We start from the raw sequence: 20,636 nt of genomic DNA, 5'->3' as shown, positions 1-20,636 counted from the left end.
ATTGCTCAACATAAATTAGATCAATACTCAGATCAATTGGACCAAATTATAAATGAACCATTCGTAAACCGACATGTTTCATGGTTTACTATTTTCACAATTGTAATAATTGTTATAATAATAGTACTTTACATATTTTGTAAATGTAGAAAAAGACGTTCTATGCAAATTGGTATAATGACATCAAGCAATGATGACCAACCACCTGGACCCAGAAGAACTTTCGCTTCATTACGAAGATTACTCCCAGCTCCAGGAAGAAGACCCAGTATCCACCTAGAGGAACCTATTGAGGAAGAAATTGAGTTAAGCTCAAATAAAACATTTGCTTGACTGAAAGTTGCAGCACCGCATCAACTTTCTTTTCAAGGGGGAAGTTGTTATATTAGAAAAATCAATGCACCCTTTGTCCAAGGATTGCACCATAATAAACAAACATTGCATCAGCCACTACGCAGTTACCCAGGAAATGACTCAGCATATTCAGCACATTTCCAAGGTTTTTCTAGAACATTCGAAGAAACGCATATCTACATCAGCAGTTCCTGATCCTATAAATATGGGAAAACAAGAGGACGCCTCATTCTTGAACCACTTCGCGACTATCCAAGTTCGTCGATTTCTTGAATCATTATTTTGATCAGATTCTTGAATCATTTCGCGACTATCCAAGTTCGTCGATTTCTTGAATCATTTTTGTAACATTTTATACTTTATTGTAAATATTATATTCAATAAAGTTTGTTTTTAAAAATATAAATTCAGTGTGAACCACATAACATACATTATATACAACGGCATGAACAATTACATCATAGCTTTTTTCATTTTGGAGTAAACCTTCAGCAATTTTCCAACAGCCGCCTCCGCACCCTCATACTCCATTTTATAGTCAGCATTTCTGGTAGTATTCAACAGTGTGCGCCATTTGTTACTATTGGATACGACTTCTTGAATACACTTCCCCAGAATTTTCGTGGTTGCTCGCACACTCCGTTGGTCTGTCTCCTTTTCAAAATGTGAAGTAAGCACAATCAAGAATACTCTTCGAATCTCTCGATATTCGATTTCATGTATCGGTTTGCCTGGGGACATCATTTGCCGTTGAGATTGAGTCGCGCAATTCACTATCTCTTCTTGAAACTTTGGAAAAGGTTCGTGTCTCGATTTATCGATATCCATTGTTCTCGATTGAGGTATCAACTGAATGATGAACTGATTGATTATGATTTTACTATGGGATATCTATATGTCAGGTAGGTAGGGGCGTGGCTAGACCTCATTAAGATTGTTTCACTTCATTACCGAATAATTGCCTGCCAATATGTGGAGGAGAGATGAATACTTGGAGGAAATGAAACTGACAAAGTATTTTGTATTCATAATCTTGATATAATCAATCGAGTTGTTCATTTTGGACGAGCATTACATTCACAAGCAAATTTCCAGACTCTTCGTTGGACATCGTTAACTTCGTTATACAGTTCAAAGTTCAACATCAATATTTTCCTCATGAATTTCCTCAAATCACATATTGTGCTATAAAAAATATGCCTCGGGTAATATCCATCAGCGTTCACCGTTTGGAATTTTCTCAAATGATTTCACAAAAACATTCTTTCAAAAATTTGCACTAGGCAAACAAATTAGTTTGGACTTTTTTCAACTTCAGATGCGAGGAATAACATGTATTGCAGCTTTTCATAATTCGCGGTATTCAATTGAATGGACTTGTTTGCCTGAGAACATGCATTTTTCATGAAAATTTTGAAATGTTGCTACTTTACTGAAAGAAAAACCATAATCGAGAAAAAGCATTGAAATATATTATATACATTATATACAACGGCATGAACAATTACATCATAGCTTTTCTCATTTTGGAGTAAACCTTCAGCAATTTTCCAACAGCCGCCTTCGCACCCTCATACTCCATTTTATAGTCAGCATTTCTGGTAGTATTCAACAGTGTGCGCCATTTGTTACTATTGGATACGACGTCTTGAATACACTTCCCCAGAATTTTCGTGGTTGCTCGCACACTCCGTTGGTCTGTCTCCTTTTCAAAATGTGAAGTAAGCACAATCAAGAATACTCTTCGAATCTCTCGATATTCGATTTCATGTATCGGTTTGCCTGGGGACATCATTTGCCGTTGAGATTGAGTCGCGCAATTCACTATGTCTTCTAGAAACTTTGGAAAAGGTTCTTGTCTCAATTTATCGATATCCATTGTTCTCGATTGAGGTATCAACTGAATGATGAACTGATTGATTAAGATTGTACTATTGGATATCTGAATTTATATATATGTCAGGTAGGTAGGGGCGTGGCTAGACCCCATTAAGAATAACAACTTTCTACCAGACATTTTGATTGTTTCAGTTCATTACCGAATATTTGCCTGCCAATATGTGGAGGAGAGATGAATACTTGGAGGAAATGAAACTGACAAAGTATTTTGTATTCATAATCTTGATATAATCAATCGAGTTATATCTATATTGCTGAGATCACCATTCACAACAAACTAACTGGCTTCATCTGCTATATTTCGTTTTGGGGGAGCATTACATTCACAAGCAAATTTCCAGACTCTTCGTTGGACATCGTTAACTTCGTTGTACAGTTCAAAGTTCAACATCAATATTTTCCTCATGAATTTCCTCAAATCACATATTGTGCTATAAAAAATATGCCTCGGGTAATATCCATCAGCGTTCACCGTTTGAAATTTTCTCAAATGATTTCACAAAAACATTCTTTCAAAAATTTGCAATAGACAAACAAATTAGTTGAGACTGTTTTCAACTTCAGATGCGAGGAATAACATGTATTGCAGCTTTCCATAATTCGCGGTATTATATTATTATATACAACGGCATGAACAATTACATCATAGCTATTCTCATTTTGAAGTAAATCATCAACAATTTTCCAACAGCCGCCTTCGCACCCTCATACTCCATTCTATAGTCAGCATTTCTGGTAGTATTCAACAGTGTGCGCCATTTGTTACTATTGGATACGACTTCTTGAATACACTTCCCCAGAATTTTCGTGGTTGCTCAAACACTCCGTTGGTCTGTCTCCTTTTCAGAATGTGAAGTGAGCACAATCAAGAATACTCTTCGAATCTCTCGATATTCGATTTCATGTATCGGTTTGCCTGGGAACATCATTTGCCGTTGAGATTGAGTTGCGCAATTCACTATCTGTTCTAGAAACTCTGGAAAAGGTTCGTGTCTCAATTTATCGATATCCATTGTTCACGATTGAGGTATCAACTGAATGATGAACTGATTGATTATGATTTTACTATGGGATATCTGAATTTATATATATGTCAGGTAGGTAGGGGCGTGGCTAGACCTCATTAAGAATAACAACTTTCTACCTGATATTTTGATTGTTTCACTTCATTACCGAATAATTGCCTGCCAATATGTGGAGGAGAGATGAATACTTGAAGGAAATGAAACTGAAAAAGTATTTTGTATTCATAATCTTGATATAATCAATCGAGTTATAGCAATATTGCTGAGATCACCATTCACAACAAAACAACTGGCTTTATCTGCTATAGTTCGTTTTGGGGGAACATCACATTCACACGTTCAAAGTTCAACATCAATATTTTCCTCATGAATTTCCTCAAATCACAAATTGTGCTATAAAAAATATGCTTCGGGTAATATCCATCAGCGTTCACCGTTTGAAATTTTCTCAAATGATTTCACAAAAACATTCTTTCAAAAATTTGCACTAGACAAACAAATTAGTTTGGACTTTGTTCAACTTCAGCTCGATATTCGATTTCATGTATCGGTTTGCCTGAGGACATCATTTGCCGTTGAGATTGAGTTGCGCAATTCACTATCTCTTCTAGAAACTTCGGAAAAGGTTCGTGTCTCAATTTATCGATATCCATTGTTCACGATTGAGGTATCAACTGAATGATGAACTGATTGATTATGATTTTACTATGGAATATCTGAATTTATATATATGTCAGGTAGGTAGGGGCGTGGCTAGACCTCATTAAGAATAACAACTTTCTACCTGATATTTTGATTGTTTCACTTCATAATATATTATATACAACAATTACATCATAGCTTTTCTCATTTTGGAGTAAACCTTCAACAATTTTCCAACAGCCACCTTCGCACCCCCATACTCCATTTTATAGTCAGCATTTCTGGTAGTATTCAACAGTGTGCGCCATTTGTTACTATTGGATACGACGTCTTGAATACACTTCCCCAGAATTTTCGTGGTTGCTCGCACACTCCGTTGGTCTGTCTCCTTTTCAAAATGTGAAGTAACCACAATCAAGAATACTCTTCGAATCTCTCGATTTCATCTATCTCTTCTAGAAACTCTGGAAAAGGTTCGTGTCTCAATTTATCGATATCCATTGTTCACGATTGAGGTATCAACAGAATGATGAACTGATTGATTATGATTTTACCATGGGATATCTGAATTTATATATATGTCAAGTAGGTAGGGGCGTGGCTAGACCTCGTTAAGAATAACAACTTTCTACCAGATATTTTGATTGTTTCAGTTCATTACCGAATAATTGCCTGCCAATATGTGGAGGAGAGATGAATACTTGGAGGAAATGAAACTGACAAAGTATTTTGTATTCATAATCTTGATATAATCAATCGAGTAAACCTTCAGCAATTTTCCAACAGCCGCCTTCGCACCCTCATACTCCATTTTATAGTCAGCATTTCGGGTAGTATTCAACAGTGTGCGCCATTTGTTACTATTGGATACGACGTCTTGAATACACTTCCCCAGAATTTTCGTGGTTGCTCGCACACTCCGTTGGTTTGTCTCCTTTTCAAAATGTGAAGTAAGCACAATCAAGAATACTCTTCGAATCTCTCGATATTCGATTTCATGTATCGATTTGTCTGGGGACATCATTTGCCGTTGAGATTGAGTCGCGCAATTCACTATCTCTTCTAGAAACTTTGGAAAAGGTTCGTGTCTCAATTTATCGATATCCATTGTTCTCGATTGAGGTATCAACAGAATGACGAACTGATTGATTATGATTGTACTATGGGATATCTGAATTAATATATATGTCAGGTAGGTAGGGGCATGGCTAGACCTCATTAAGATTGTTTCACTTCATTACCGAATAATTGCCTGCCGAAATGTGGAGGAGAGATGAATACTTGGAGGAAATGAAACTGACAAAGTAGTTTGTATTCATAATCTTGATATAATCAATCGAGTTATAGCTACTACATGGATCAATAAGTCCCGAGACTAACCCAGAGATGGCGCTCTTAGTAAACCAGTAACCACGTCTTTCTAGAGTGCTAACCTTTGCTTGAAACGTGTCGAAATTTTAAGTCGATCGGACCAGAAACAGCTGAGTTATCGAGGTTAGAGTAAAGTCGTTTTGTAGTTTGTTTAAAAAATGGAAAAAACCGAGTTTCGTGTTCTGATAAAACATTGTTTTTTAATGGGTAAAAACACCGTGCAAGCGAAAGAATGGATTGAAAAATGTTACCCGGACTCTTGTCCATCAAAAGCAACGATTTGTCGGTGGTTTGCCGAGTTTAAACGTGGTCGTACCGACACAAATGACGCAGAACGCTCGGGTAGACCTGTGGAAGCTGTTACACCGGAAAATGTGAGTGAAGTGACAAAAATTGTAATGAAAGATCGTAAAGTGAAGCTCCGTGAGATTGCTGAGATGACACAGATATCATATGGAAGTGTATTTACTATCCTTCATGAAAAATTGAGCATTAAAAAGGTTTTTTCTAAGTGGGTGCCGCGATTGCTTTCGATGGAACAAAAACAGCAACGAGTCGATGATTCAGAAAGCTGTTTATCGCTATTTATTCGCAACAAAAAAGATTTCTTGCGTCGTTACGTGACCATGGACGAAACATGGATACATCACTACACTCCAGAGTCAAAGCGGCAGTCATCTGAGTGGCGCACAGCTGGCGAAAGCCGTCCGAAACGTCCGAAAACGCAGCAGTCAGCTGGCAAAGTGATGGCGTCAGTTTTTTCGGATGCGCATGGCGTGATTTTCATTGACTACCTCGAAAAAGGTAAATCGATCAACAGTGATTATTATATTGACTTACTGGTACGTTTGAAGGAGGAAATCGCAAAAAAACGACCGCACATGCAGAGAAAAAAAATCCTTTTTCACCAAGACAATGCACCTTGCCACAGGTCGATGAAAACAATGGCAAAATTAAACGAATTGGGCTTTGATCTGCTTCCCCACCCCCCATACTCACCAGATTTAGCCCCCAGTGACTACTGGCTCTTTGCTGATCTTAAAAAAATGCTCCAGGGAAAAAGATTTGGCTCAAATGAGGAGGTCATCGCTGAAACTGAAACTTATTTTGAAGCGAAAGATACATTTTTTTATAAACATGGTATTGAAAAATTGGAAAAGCGTTGGAACCATTGTATCACCCTAAAAGGAGATTATGTTGATGAATAAAAAAAAATTTTGTAAAAAAAAATGTTGTTTTCATTGTTAGTCTCGGGACTTATTGATCCATGTGTTATATTGCTGAGATCATCATTCACAACAAACTAACTGGCTTCATCTGCTATAGTTCGTTTTGGGGGAGCATTACATTCACAAGCAAATTTCCAGACTCTTCGTTGGACATCGTTAACTTCGTTGTACAGTTCAAAGTTCAACATCCATATTCTCCTCATGAATTTCCTCATGAATGATGAACTGATTGATTATGATTGTACTATGGGATATCTGAATTTATATATATGTCAGGTAGGTAGGGGCGTGGCTAGACCTCATTAAGATTGTTTCACTTCATTACCGAATAATTGCCTGCCAATATGTGGAGGAGAGATGAATACTTGGAGGAAATGAAACTGACAAAGTATTTTGTATTCATAATCTTGATATAATCAATCGAGTTATAGCTATATTGCTGAGATCACCATTCACAACAAAATAACTGGCTTCATCTGCTATAGTTCGTTTTGGGGGAGCATTACATTCACAAGCAAATTTCCAGACTCTTCGTTGGACATCGTTAACTTTGTTGTACAGTTCAAAGTTCAACATCGATATTTTCCTCATGAATTTCCTCATATCACATATTGTGCTATAAAAAATATGCCTCGGGTAATATCCATCAGCGTTCACCGTTTGAAATTTTCTCAAATGATTTAACAAAAACATTCTTTCAAAAATTTGCACTAGACAAACAAATTAGTTTGGACTTTTTTCAACTTCAGATGCGAGGAATAACATGTATTGCAGCTTTTCATAATTCGCGGTATTCAATTGAATGGACTTGTTTGCCTGAGAACATGCATTTTTCATGAAAATTTTGAAATGTTGCTAATTTACAGAAAGAAAAACCACAATCGAGAAAAAGCATTGAGATATATTATATACATTATATACAACGGCATGAACAATTACATCATAGCTTTTCTCATTTTGGAGTAAACCTTCAGCAATTTTCCAACAGCCGCCTTCGCACCCTCATACTCCATTTTATAGTCAGCATTTCGGGTAGTATTCAACAGTGTGCGCTATTTGTTACTATTGGATACGACTTCTTGAATACACTTCCCCAGAATTTTCGTGGTTGCTCGCACACTTCGTTGGTCTGTCTCCTTTTCAAAATGTGAAGTGAGCACAATCAAGAATACTCTTCGAATCTCTCGATATTCGATTTCATGTATCTGATGCAGTCAACAAAGAGTACATGGATGAAGTTGAGAAAAAAATTGATGTGACTATACGGAATCAAAGTGGTCGATATCAAAAACAAATGGTTCAAGTGAATGAAAATCTGACAAAAATGCGAAAGCATGTCGATCAATGCCAACTACAAATAACGCGAGTTAATGATAAAGTAGCAAACATGAGTAGTGACATTAAAAAACAGGAGAATGTGAACAAACGATTCGATAGTAAATTTCAATCACTTAATACCAATTTTGTTCAAATGGTACAAACAAATATGGTACGCAATAACGAGGCGGTGGCACGTTTCAAAAAATTCAATCAGCAATATGTAAGTAATATTGAAAATATTCGAGCAAATTTGCTGAAGAAAACAACAGAAATCACCGATTTGGTTCATTCGCACAACAAAACTTTGGAAATCAAACAAAACGACATGATGGAGCACTTTCAAGGTGATATTTCCAAACAAATTTCCAAAATAAATTCGGATATAGCGAAAGTACAATCTGATATCAAGGAAATCAATACGATAAAAAATGTAGTTTTTGCATCAACATAATAAAATAACAAGTTTGATAATCTCGACCATCAGTCGCGTCACATGGCTTCCAAAGACAAGATTCAACTTGTCCGTGAACTGCATAAACCAATTAGAAGAAAATTTCCTCGACGTAATTGTAATTTCTTTCTCAAGTGATATTTGAGTCTTCTAGGATACTATAGTGCCCCCAAGGTAATGTGTCATTTGAGTCTCTCAACAGAAACCGTTTGTCATCGAATGGACTCAAAACAATTTTGTTTTGTTCAATTGAATATAAATTATGAGACTTTGACTGATTAATCCTCTGAGTTGATGTCTTTTGAATTCGTTCGAATAAACAATTCAAATAGTCCTGGAAAGTTTTTTTTTCACTACATTATATTTGATACCCTTTGCCTTTTTAGTACATTTTCCCCCTTCAACCAAAAAAGAAAACATTTTCGATCTAAGACCAATAAATTCGGTCATTATATGCCCATTATTTTCATCTTTCATTAACCCCACCACCTTTTTGTTTCTTTGAGGAATATTATATATATTATCTGTTGGATAATCACTCGTATCAAATTTATGCCAATCTTCTTTGATAGTGGCATATACATCATCACAAACGAGCTCATAAATTAGACTATCTGTATCAGTATAAAGCAATTTACAATTGTCTATACCAAATTTAGGTAACATGTATTGATAAATGGAAATCATACACCACAGTTTTTGATAGGTCCATAGGTTTATCAAAAATTATCTCAGTTTTTCTCATTTCAATTGCTATCAAGTCTTTCTCTATAACAGTTCTATCAACAAATTTTGGACTTGCAATCAAATTTTTTGCTCCATACCTCCCCTTCCATTTTCTAACCAGTTTTATAATTCTGTGGTTCCTTTTGTTTTCCATTGTTTTGCCAAAACAGGCATTATTCATTAGTTTATAAAGGTTTCTCTCAAAATTATTTTTTGAGGTAGCTCTTAGTTTGGTGTTGAAGTCAATGTATGACTTCAACCAAGCAGCTTGTTTGAATTTCAGAACACGATGTATTCTATTGAGAATCATTCCATTTGCTAGATGTTGTTTCAAATTTCTATAATGTAAAACATACTTTTCTTTTGCAAGAAGAGTTGTCATCAATTTAGGTATTTTTGAATTCGGAGGTTTGCGATGTTCCGGAGCTAACGGTAAATCTTTGTGTAAATCATGTGAATGTTCGGGATATGACAAGTCTACTTCTAAAATATAACCCTCAGATGATTCATCTGATATTTTGGTTACATCAAAATTTTCAAAATTTTCCATCCATTGAAATTCTTTATAGGGAAGATACTGACACATTGCATGACCATAGAGATTATTCACATCATAGTACATAATATATTTGGACTGTTGTGAATCAAGCATATATTTATTATTAGCTTTAGAATAACGATTAGATGTTTGAGAAACACCCCCGCGAATACCCTTTTCCAAAAATAATAAAACGTCAACATCTTGTATGGTTTCCAATTTGCATTTTGTGTATTTCATCATACAGCTCCAAGTATAGCCAGGTAATGTATAAAAATGAGCAGGATCCAATTTATAAGTCATGTGACATTTATCACGAAAATTTTCGAAAAGCACACTCAATAACATTATGTCAGTTTTCATGTAAAGATCGCTGTACTCCCCCAAATTTTTTATTTTGAATGAACTCCAAACGTGTTGTGCATGTTCGTAGTCTTCCTCACTTATATGTACATCATTTAATTTACTGTAAAACTGCTCGATACTTGGTAGCTGCTTCTCATCCAACTTTTCTACGTTGGTGATGTAATCATAGGGAAATACTCCTTTTCGAGTCAGTAATTTGACTACTTCAGGGTGTAAGAGATGTAATTCGTTTTCCAAAATATGGAACTCGTCTTCAGCTAGAGTGGAAACGAGCGCATCCAAAGAGGCTCCTAAGAAACGAAATGAATCAATGAATCTGAATTTGATGTCTGTATTTTCATTATACTTGGTGACTGAAATATATTTTTCTTTATTCATTGGCAATAGACTCAGTCGTCCATTCTTTGCCAAAGCTCTGATTATTAAATTACAATCATACCCGGAAAAATTATGAAACACCACCGGAACCACAAAAATTCTTTTGTACAATAAGTTGCACTGCGCATGTGCAAAACCCCGAAAATCCCCATTGAAATGTTTTTTACAAATATGACAATTTTCGGTGGCATCATTCAAATTAATGTTTTCATTCATGGGTATAATATTTTTGATTTTTGATTGAATGAGTAAAGCTTCATCCTCCATTTGTTTTGAGAACCACTCCATACAATCAGGTCCTCGATAACCTTTGAAATGAGATAGAGAGTCATCATAGAAACATTTTACATAATAACCTGCGCTATAAGCAACATGTTTTTGATAACGAGATGAATTCAAGTATTTTTTCGCTTGGAATGGCAAAAGTAATGATTCAAAATCAGCGTATATAACAAATGGAATTTTTTCCTTAAAAACATAATCTTTGAACTGTATAAATTTTTGTTTCGAAAAAGAAATTTTACATTCATTCTTCATTTCAACACATTCAACACGGTATCTGTTTATCTGTTTAAAATCTGTTTTTCCGTTAATCAGCCGCCGCCCCCATACGAACAACAACTCTCAGAAGTTGAGAAACTTGTGCGAGCTAACGACTAACGAGGTCTTACCTTTTAACGTGTGATTCCTAACACGGTATGCATTCACTTTTTCTTGGCTAGTGAAATGATTCAAACAACGATCGCAAAAAAAAGCTTGTGATCATTTTTGATACTTGAGATGACAATAATCTAGAGATATTCTTTATCCAACAGTAATGATACGTAATTTCAGTTTCATCCTCATCAGTTTCCAAAGACCCATATTTTTTTGGTTTCACATGATACTCAGTTTGAATCAGTAGTAAATTGACATGCCTATCCATTTTATCATTAGTCAAACGAGCTGGCACTACATTGAATTTTGATTTATTTTTTTTCTTTTCCAAAGTGTACACATTAATAGAGATATTGTTGAGCTTTTCAAATCTTGTTATTTTGTTCAACTTCATAGGCATCTCAATATCCTTCAAATTCAAAACTTGTGAGAAATGTGGGTATGAAGAAGTCCTATTTGTATTATTTCCAGAATGAATTGGATACAAAGCACTGACAATCGACCATGCGAAACAAGCATTGTCATTATTTTTAATATTGATACACGCCATTTTTTTGGCAATTTGATGTGGAAGTTCAATGAAAGATGAACCATTTCCTATTTCAAATTTATTGATATTAACTACCAAATTGACTATACTCCTTAAAGCCCAACCACTATCTCGTTCCTGAAATTCGGATAATTTATTGAAAATTATATCTTTGATATGTTGTTGAAACCAATTTTTCAATTCAGTCCCATGGTCAATAACAACATTTTTTGAATGAAAGTATTTGAATTCGCTCATGGATTGATTAATATTATTTTTTATATATTCCCCACAAAAACAAAATTTACTTTAACAGGTCCTTTTTTTTCAAAATACGAGTAATTCTATTTTTGAAAAGAAAATATGCATCTTCAAAAAATTGTTCAACATCTATGTGTTTCAAATTTATAATAACTCCAGTTCGTATGCGTCTTGCAAAAGAGGATTGAATATCCTCCCATTTTACCCTTCCACTTCTTTTCTCTTTTAATGATTCACCACCACCACCCACATGTTCATTAAATATTTTTTTGACTAACATTCGAAAGCGTTTCAAGTGAGATAAATTCGTTTGCAATTTCACAAAAGTGCCGTGAGTCACATCTGAATTCAAAATAGCTCTATTGATCAATCTAATATGTTTATTGGCTAATTTAATCCAATGTTCACGTTCTGAAATTGTGGAGGATTTTGAAATTTCAGAAAAAGCCTTTTGAAAAATGCTAATTATACCATCACTAACCACACCCATATCCTCAGCCATGATCACAAATATCACCTGAACTTAACAATTACTAACCTTTATAATTCAATAATTTCAAATAAAATTTTTTGGGAACTATGTCCTCGAAAAACTAGTCCGTATTTCTTAGGTACGAATTTGGATAAATTTTTCTTCATCACTGGTGTGCATCTTTGTGGAAGAAAAACACTTGTCTCCTCCAAATCTATGAGGGTGGTTTCCCCATACTTGCTGTTGACAATTTTCATATCATGTATGATTTGTGGTTCGTCCTTTGGTAACTCCGATAATTTCACAGTTTCTTTCAATTCTGCAAGAGTACAGCCATTAATTTCAGAAATATCCATCTGTAAAATGAAACTATTTGAACACAAGTCCTTAAATCATGAAAAATCTACTTACATTTTTGTTTCACGATGTTGTTGTTGGTGAAAATGTGTTAAACATTTTTTGGTAACTTCTAAGTCGTTTGTCTTAGTATTTTTAGCAAACACAGTGTGACAACGTGCTACGCTGATGATAAACTCTGCGAAAGTGATTCGACTAGGTAAATTTCTGGTATTTATGATATGAATGAAGGCGTGAAAACCACTCCCTCCCTACATGTCACAGGAAGAAACATCTTCTGTGAAAAAACATCAACTGATATCTCAAACCACATTGTTTATTGATTCTTATCACTTGAAAAAAATCCAGTTGCGAAAAAACCTCAATTGGTATATCACAGGAAGTAACTTCCTCTGGGAAAAAAACATCAACTGAAATCTCAAACCGAATTTCCATTAACTTTTTCTTATCACAGGAAACAACTTACTGTTTTGAACGCTACAAAATTCCTACATTCAGTTTCACACCCATTTTGATAAACCTTATCAAAAACCTAATTCCTTGTTGACAAACTGTTATGATCGAAAAATAAATTTTATTGTTCGGTCATTACCACAAAATCCTATTTTATTCATCAACCATGAAATTCTCCTTCTCCCATCTACGCTTCTATCTGCTATTTAAAACATGTTCTTTTACGTTTACAAACAATTGTCAGTTTTTCACTTCAATTCTGCTTTTGCAAGTGGAGTCTTGAATGGCATCGATCACATCGTCAAGAAGCACATCTATTGAGATGTTATGAAGGCCATTCAACCAGAAGGATCGACTTCACCAATACACCGATGAGTGACATCTTCGCGGGGCAACTAAAGTCGAGCATTCATCGCAACGTGGACCACATTACTGAGAATACCCAGCCTTTCCTCACCCTGCCACTCAACATTGAGAAAGTGAAGACCGTCAGAGAAGCGCTTAAGGTACTTGTCTCCAAGAACATTTTAGAGGGAGTGACTTCGTCGAAAACAAACGAGAAGGTCGAAGCATGGGAGCAAATTACGCTCTGCAAACTTCCCGTTATCCTTATTTTGCATCTGAAGTTTTTCAAATACAGTAACTACCGTTGCACGAAGATTATCAAGGCTTTTGATTTTGAATTCGACTTGAAGTTTGATTCGACTTTGATATCGTCGGAAACACAGTCTCCAATAGAGAGACAATACAAGCTATTCGCCGTCGTTTACCATGAAGGCAAAAATGCCAACATTGGACACTACGTGACCGATGCCTTCCACGTCGGCTACAATTGCTGGATTAGGTACGACGATTCTTCGGTCAAGACCGTGCAAAATGAAGACGTATTGAAACCCCAAGGAACGCGAGTTCCTTATTTACTGTTCTACAGGAAAAGCGATATTTTCCTACCTGAATAAGGTTGCGTAGAGTTATGTAGAGTTCAGCTTCTGGAATCTTACGGAATTTCTCGTTTAAATTTTTATTGAAATTGATATTTTTTTTGTGGTTTTGATGAATTATTTTATTCTTTCATTAGTGATAGGTATTTTTCAATTTTTAATGTTATATGTATATTTGATTTCTGAAAATAAATATTTTTATTCAATTAAAAAAAAAAAAAATGAAAAATGATTATATCCCCTGATACATAAAATATACGTATTTACACAAACTTTTGCTTTTATTTAGTTTCATTGAGAGCTTTCCCCTCCCCCTACCCTCAAATCATAAAATATATTTAAAACTTCCAAATTCAAATTTTTTTTCACTTAATAGTAAAACATGTTGATGTCAAGTTATATAATTCTCTCTGCTGTTTTTCAAAATATTCTCTATATCAATCAACCCTATAATGTGAGTGAAGTATTTGTTACATTCGATAATGGTGGACATAAAAATGAATCTTGGCCCTCAAATTGGGTAAAAATGATTTCATCTACAGTCAATGATGGTCAATTGACAGTTTTGGGTGTTGAAATACCAAAAACTTCAAAATTTTGGAAATTAAGACTCATTTTTGATGATAGAACATTTGGGGATTCACATTGGAGAAATGTTAAAGAAAGATTGATTTCCACCACACACCCATCACCTCTAAAAGTTTGTGCTGAATCTGATATAAAAACAATTTCTGGTCTGATCTACTTCATTACAAGTGTATCATTCCTGCAAATATCCAAATTTTGTCTCAAATATCTACACAAGTTGAAACCACTGATTTCACAATGAAAACGGTCACTATACACGAAGAACATAATGAAATCCATTATATGATTGTTTGGAGGTTTGCCTACCATGAATCGAGAAGAAAATTTTGGGAATATTTGGCAGTTGATCGAATGCGTTTCAGGAGGCGTATTGAAGAATCTGCAAAACTTATTAATCCTATTTTAAATCAAATAAATCGAAAAAATATTTATGAATCAAGATTTTTGAATAAATATTTATAATGTGTTTAATTTTTTTCATTCCAACCTGAACCACAAATCAATGAGATTGAGAAATTTCCTCTTAGCCTAGGGAAATTGTCATTTTCACGCTTAATTTCAAAACCTGGCAACGTCTCATAAGTCACATCACCGTACCATCAACGTTGGACGTACACACCCTGTATTTGATGTGTTTTCCATCAACACCCTGTATTATTATTATTATTATTATTATTGCTCTTATGCCCAAATTGAGAACTAATTCGAGGGCCCAAATCGAGGTCCAACTCGAGGGCCCAAATCGAGGACCAATTTGAGGGCCCAAATCGAGGACCAATTCGAGGGCCCGAATCGAGGACCAATTCGAGGACCCCCCCCGAAATCAAGGACCAATTCGAGGACACCCCAAATCGAGACGTCCAACAAGTAGGACCCACGAAAACCTACACCAAACACCCGTCACAACACCCCCCCCCCCTGTCACTTGTTATTCTTTCCTACACCCACACACACGCAAAGACTGCTCTTTGCACCACCACCCCCCACAAACCTCGCTGAGGGGTTGTCTTACTCTTCTACACCACCACCACCGACGACAATGACCAACGACTTCTTGCTAGACCATCGCCATCCGACTCACCATCCGAAGTCAAAATGACGCCAAACCGGCATTGACATCCTACTAGTGTGGCTCGAACTTTATGTTGTTAATGAATCAGAAACGTATATTTTTTGCTTTTAACACATGCTAACAACTTTAATTTTTGTATTTTTCAAATATTTCAAAGCTCACGTATTCAAAAATCACTTCATTGTGAGATATTCACCTTACAGATTCTCGAACCGGAACACGTGTTTCGCCAACCAGTGGCTTCTTAGGGCGTGTGTAAATTCTTTACAGTATTTGAATTAAAAAAAATTCAAAACACAGTGTCAAAGTTATGTTGTGGGTATTGAACAGTTATTTATTCGGATTAGAAATGGTCCACAGTTTCCGCTGTCAGTTGTTGTTGACAGTTAATCTGTGGATTATCAGAAAGCTTCCGTGAGACTTTGTTTATAATGTCCGACTACAGTCTTCGTGGGATCGTCCCGTTGCACAAACAATTACTCATACACTAATCTGATGCATCAAATACTAGTTAAGAGAAACTTTGGCATTCTACTTCTTCATATTTATGAAAGAAAATATAAATCTCATCGATAAGCTATGAAGTTTTAAAATAATTGGATGCGTTCTCAAAATACGAAAAGAAGTTTAAAGATTGTTCAAGTTTAAAAATGGTTAGATAAGTGCATTATCAATAAAAAAAACAACTGTAAATTGTTATTGATTTTTTATATCGACAAATAAAATTAATCGGATATTTTTTTTCTTATTTTATTCTAATGTTTGGAGAGATCGTATAATTTGGGCACGATTAGGAATATACGATCGAACGGTGGGTAACCCATCAAATTTTCTCAAACGGAAACCAACCTTATAATTTCGCTATAAAGTTCAAAATCGATTACAGAAATTTGACATATTTGTATAGCTTAACGTGCTGGCGACTATACATCGTACCAAAGCCAAAAATGTATAAACACGATTTGAATAGTACGGTTGGCAATGTCCGTACGAGCGAGTTAAAAAATTCGAATACGAGACTCGAGTAGTCAGTTGGACTCGCATAAATAGAATCGAGTTAGCGAGTACGAATCGATGCTTCCTAACTCGAGTACCGGAATCGAGTCCAGCGTACTCGAATTAAAATAAATTGGTATTCGAGTAGGAGAGTTCTAAAGCAGGAATCGAGTCTGACTCGAGTAAACCGTACTCGGCACATCGCTAACTTTTTCCCTACATTTTTCCAGCTATCAAATTCACACAATCGAAATGCAAGAAATTTTTGCAACTCTTGCCAAAATCACCATGAATTAAGCTCTCATTTGAAAAAATATATTTTGTTATTTCAAGATAAGGTATTCAGAAACTGTTTTTTTCATTTCTATACCCGCGTAAGCCTCAAAGCACGTATCTAGTTGGTTACTGAGCAATGAAATTACTATAACGAACTAGTTTGGCATACTAATTTACTGAGCTTCCTCTTCCTCTTGAAAGTGTCGAGGTGTGAAAATAGCGGTTTGGTGTTGTGAAAAAACTTCAGTAATGTAGTGAAATGTTTGAATGTGATTGTTTTCATTCTATGAGCAACTCAAATAACATTTTTATACTCCAAAATTTTCGAACGATTCTGCTGCATTGCGAATGGGTTCAATATACTCCTATTTTTGTAATCTCATGGTTGGTATTTGTGCTCAGGGTTGGTTCTGGTAATCAGGTACTCAACAGGTACTCTAGTGACACAGAAGGGGGTTGTACAAGCATATATAAGATATTCCTGGATCACGGACCCAGTAGTAAAAGTGTTTTGATTGTGTTTAACTGATAGCATCAGTGTTCTTAATACTAGTTCGTTATTCCTACGATTCGTTAGGTAGAATCATGGCAGAAGTTATCATCAAGGTGATCAAGTTTCCTTAGTGTGCTCTTATAAGGAGAACAACAGCCTCATCATGGATTGTGGAATTTTGATTTGTCTTCCGTCAGCGCAGTAACTGGACTTACATAAAATTTATATATTTGCATGAAAAATTTTTCGACTATGATAAAAATAAAGTATTTCAAAGAAAGAAAAAGTGTGGCTCGAACTTTATGTTGTTAATGAATCAGAAACGTATATTTTTTTGCTTTTAACACATGCTAACAACTTTAATTTTTTTGTATTTTTCAAATATTTCAAAGCTCACGTATTCAAAAATCACTTCATTGTGAGATATTCACCTTACAGATTCTCAAACCGGAACACGTGTTTCGCCATACAGTGGCTTCTTAGGGCGTGTGTAAATTCTTTACAGTATTTGAATTAAAAAAAATTCAAAACACAGTGTCAAAGTTATGTTGTGGGTATTGAACAGTTATTTATTCGGATTAGAAATGGTCCACAGTTTCCGCTGTCAGTTGTTGTTGACAGTTAATCTGTGGATTATCAGAAAGCTTCCGTGAGACTTTGTTTATAATGTCCGACTACAGTCTTCGTGGGATCGTCCCGTTGCACAAACAATTACTCATACACTAATCTGATGCATCAAATACTAGTTAAGAGAAACTTTGGCTTTCTACTTCTTCATATTTATGAAAGAAAATATAAATCTCATCGATAAGCTATGAAGTTTTAAAATAATTGGATGCGTTCTCAAAATACGAAAAGAAGTTTAAAGATTGTTCAAGTTTAAAAATGGTTAGATAAGTGCATTTTCAATAGAAAAAACAACTGTAAATTGTTATTGATTTTTTATATGGACAAATAAAATTAATCGGATATTTTTTTTCTTATTTTATTCTAATGTTTGAAAAGATCGTATAATTTGGGAACGATTAGGAATATACGATCGAACGGTGGGTAACTCATCAAATTTTCTCAAACGGAAACCAACCTTATAATTTCGCTATTGAGTTCAAAATCGATTACAGAAATTTGACATATTTGTATAGCTTAACGTGCTGGCGACTATACATCGTACCAAAGTCAAAAATGTATAAACACGATTTGAATAGTACGGTTGGCAATGCTCGTACGAGCGAGTTAAAAAATTCGAATACGAGACTCGAGTAGTCAGTTGGAATCGCATAAATAGAATCGAGTTAGCGAGTACGAATCGATGCTTCCTAACTCGAGTACCGGAATCGAGTCCAGCGTACTCGAATTAAAATAAATTGGTATTCGAGTAGGAGAGTTCTAAAGCAGGAATCGAGTCTGACTCGAGTAAACCGTACTCGGCACATCGCTAACTTTTTCCCTACATTTTTCCAGCTATCAAATTCAAACAATCGAAATGCAAGAAATTTTTGCAACTCTTGCCAAAATCACCATGAATTAAGCTCTCATTTGAAAAAATATATTTTGTTATTTCAAGATAAGGTAATCAGAAACTGTTTTTTTCATTTCTATACCCGCGTAAGCCTCAAAGCACGTATCTAGTTGGTTACTGAGCAATGAAATTACTATAAAGAACTAGTTTGGCATACTAATTTACTGAGCTTCCTCTTGAAAGTGTCGAGGTGTGAAAATAGCGGTTTGGTGTTGTGAAAAAACTTCAGTAATGTAGTGAAATGTTTGAATGTGATTGTTTTCATTCTATGAGCAACTCAAATAAAATTTTTATACTCTAAAATTTTCGAACGATTCTGCTGCATTGCGAATGGGTTCAATATACTCCTATTTTTGTAATCTCATGGTTGGTATTTGTGCTCAGGGTTGGTTCTGGTAATCAGGTACTCAACAGGTACTCTAGTGACACAGAAGGGGGTTGTACAAGCATATATAAGTTATTCCTGGATCACGGACCCAGTTGTAAAAGTGTTTTGATTGTGTTTAACTGATAGCATCAGTGTTCTCAATACTAGTTCTATATTCCTACGATTCGTTAGGTAGAATCATGGCAGAAGTTATCATCAAGGTGATCAAGTTTCCTTAGTGTGCTCATATAAGGAGAACAACAGCCTCATCATGGATTGTGGAATTTTGATTTGTCTTCCGCCAGCGCAGTAACTGGACTTACATAAAATGTATATATTTGCATGAAAAATTTTTCGACTATGATAAAAATAAAGTATTTCAAAGAAAGAAAAAGTGTGGCTCGAACTTTATGTTGTTAATGAATCAGAAACGTATGTTTTTTTGCTTTTAACACATGCTAACAACTTTAATTTTTTGTATTTTTCAAATATTTCAAAGCTCACGTATTCAAAAATCACTTCATTGTGAGATATTCACCTTACAGATTCTCAAACCGGAACACGTGTTTCGCCATACAATGGCTTCTTAGGGCGTGTGTAAATTCTTTACAGTATTTGAAATAAAAAAAATTCTAAACACAGTGTCAAAGTTATGTTGTGGGTATTGAACAGTTATTTATTCGGATTAGAAATGGTCCACAGTTTCCGCTGTCAGTTGTTGTTGACAGTTAATCTGTGGATTATCAGAAAGCTTCCGTGAGACTTTGTTTATAATGTCCGACTACAGTCTTCGTGGGATCGTCCCGTTGCACAAACAATTACTCATACACTAATCTGATGCATCAAATACTAGTTAAGAAAAACTTTGGCTTTCTACTTCTTCATATTTATGAAAGAAAATATAAATCTCATCGATAAGCTATGAAGTTTTAAAATAACTGGATGCGTTCTCAAAATACGAAAAGAAGTTTAAAGAATGTTCAAGTTTAAAAATGGTTAAATAAGTGCATTATCAATAAAAAAAACAACTGTAAATTGTTATTGATTTTTAATATCGACAAATAAAATTAATTGGATATTTTTTTTCTTATTTTATTCTAATGTTTGAAAAGATCGTATAATTTGGGAACGATTAGGAATATACGATCGAACGGTGGGTAACCCATCAAATTTTCTCAAATGGAAACCAACCATATAATTTCGCTATAAAATTCAAAATCGATTACAGAAATTTGACATATTTGTATAGCTTAACGTGCTGGCGACTATACATCGTACCAAAGCCAAATATGTATAAACACGATTTGAATAGTACGGTTGGCAATGCCCGTACGAGCGAGTTAAAAAATTCGAATA

General features: G+C 35.0%; 2 protein-coding genes across 2 annotated transcripts in view; one reads left to right on the top strand and one right to left on the bottom strand.

Moving 5' to 3' along the window:
- The window catches only part of LOC141486173 (uncharacterized), a 30,740-nt gene extending 18,166 nt beyond the window's left edge, over nt 1–12,574 (bottom strand). The window contains exons 1-2 of the mRNA XM_074183894.1: nt 12,418–12,574; nt 10,023–10,211 (exon numbers count right to left, since the gene is read on the bottom strand). Of these exons, the coding sequence (XP_074039995.1) occupies nt 10,023–10,211; nt 12,418–12,574 (346 nt within the window). The remainder of the gene's footprint in view (nt 1–10,022; nt 10,212–12,417) is intronic.
- An 825-nt stretch (nt 12,575–13,399) lies between these two features.
- On the top strand, nt 13,400–13,987 carry LOC141486172 (ubiquitin carboxyl-terminal hydrolase 10-like). The gene has a single exon (XM_074183893.1). It carries the CDS (start codon nt 13,400–13,402, stop codon nt 13,985–13,987), a length of 588 nt encoding a protein of 195 aa, XP_074039994.1.
- The last annotated feature ends 6,649 nt before the right edge of the window (nt 13,988–20,636 follow it).

This window comes from Leptinotarsa decemlineata, unplaced genomic scaffold (assembly GCF_025532065.1).
Source record: "Leptinotarsa decemlineata unplaced genomic scaffold, Ldec_3_MD MMD2_tig00026347_RagTag_RagTag, whole genome shotgun sequence".
Taxonomy (NCBI): Eukaryota; Metazoa; Arthropoda; class Insecta; order Coleoptera; family Chrysomelidae; genus Leptinotarsa; species Leptinotarsa decemlineata.
This window is presented reverse-complemented; position numbering and strand designations above follow the sequence as displayed.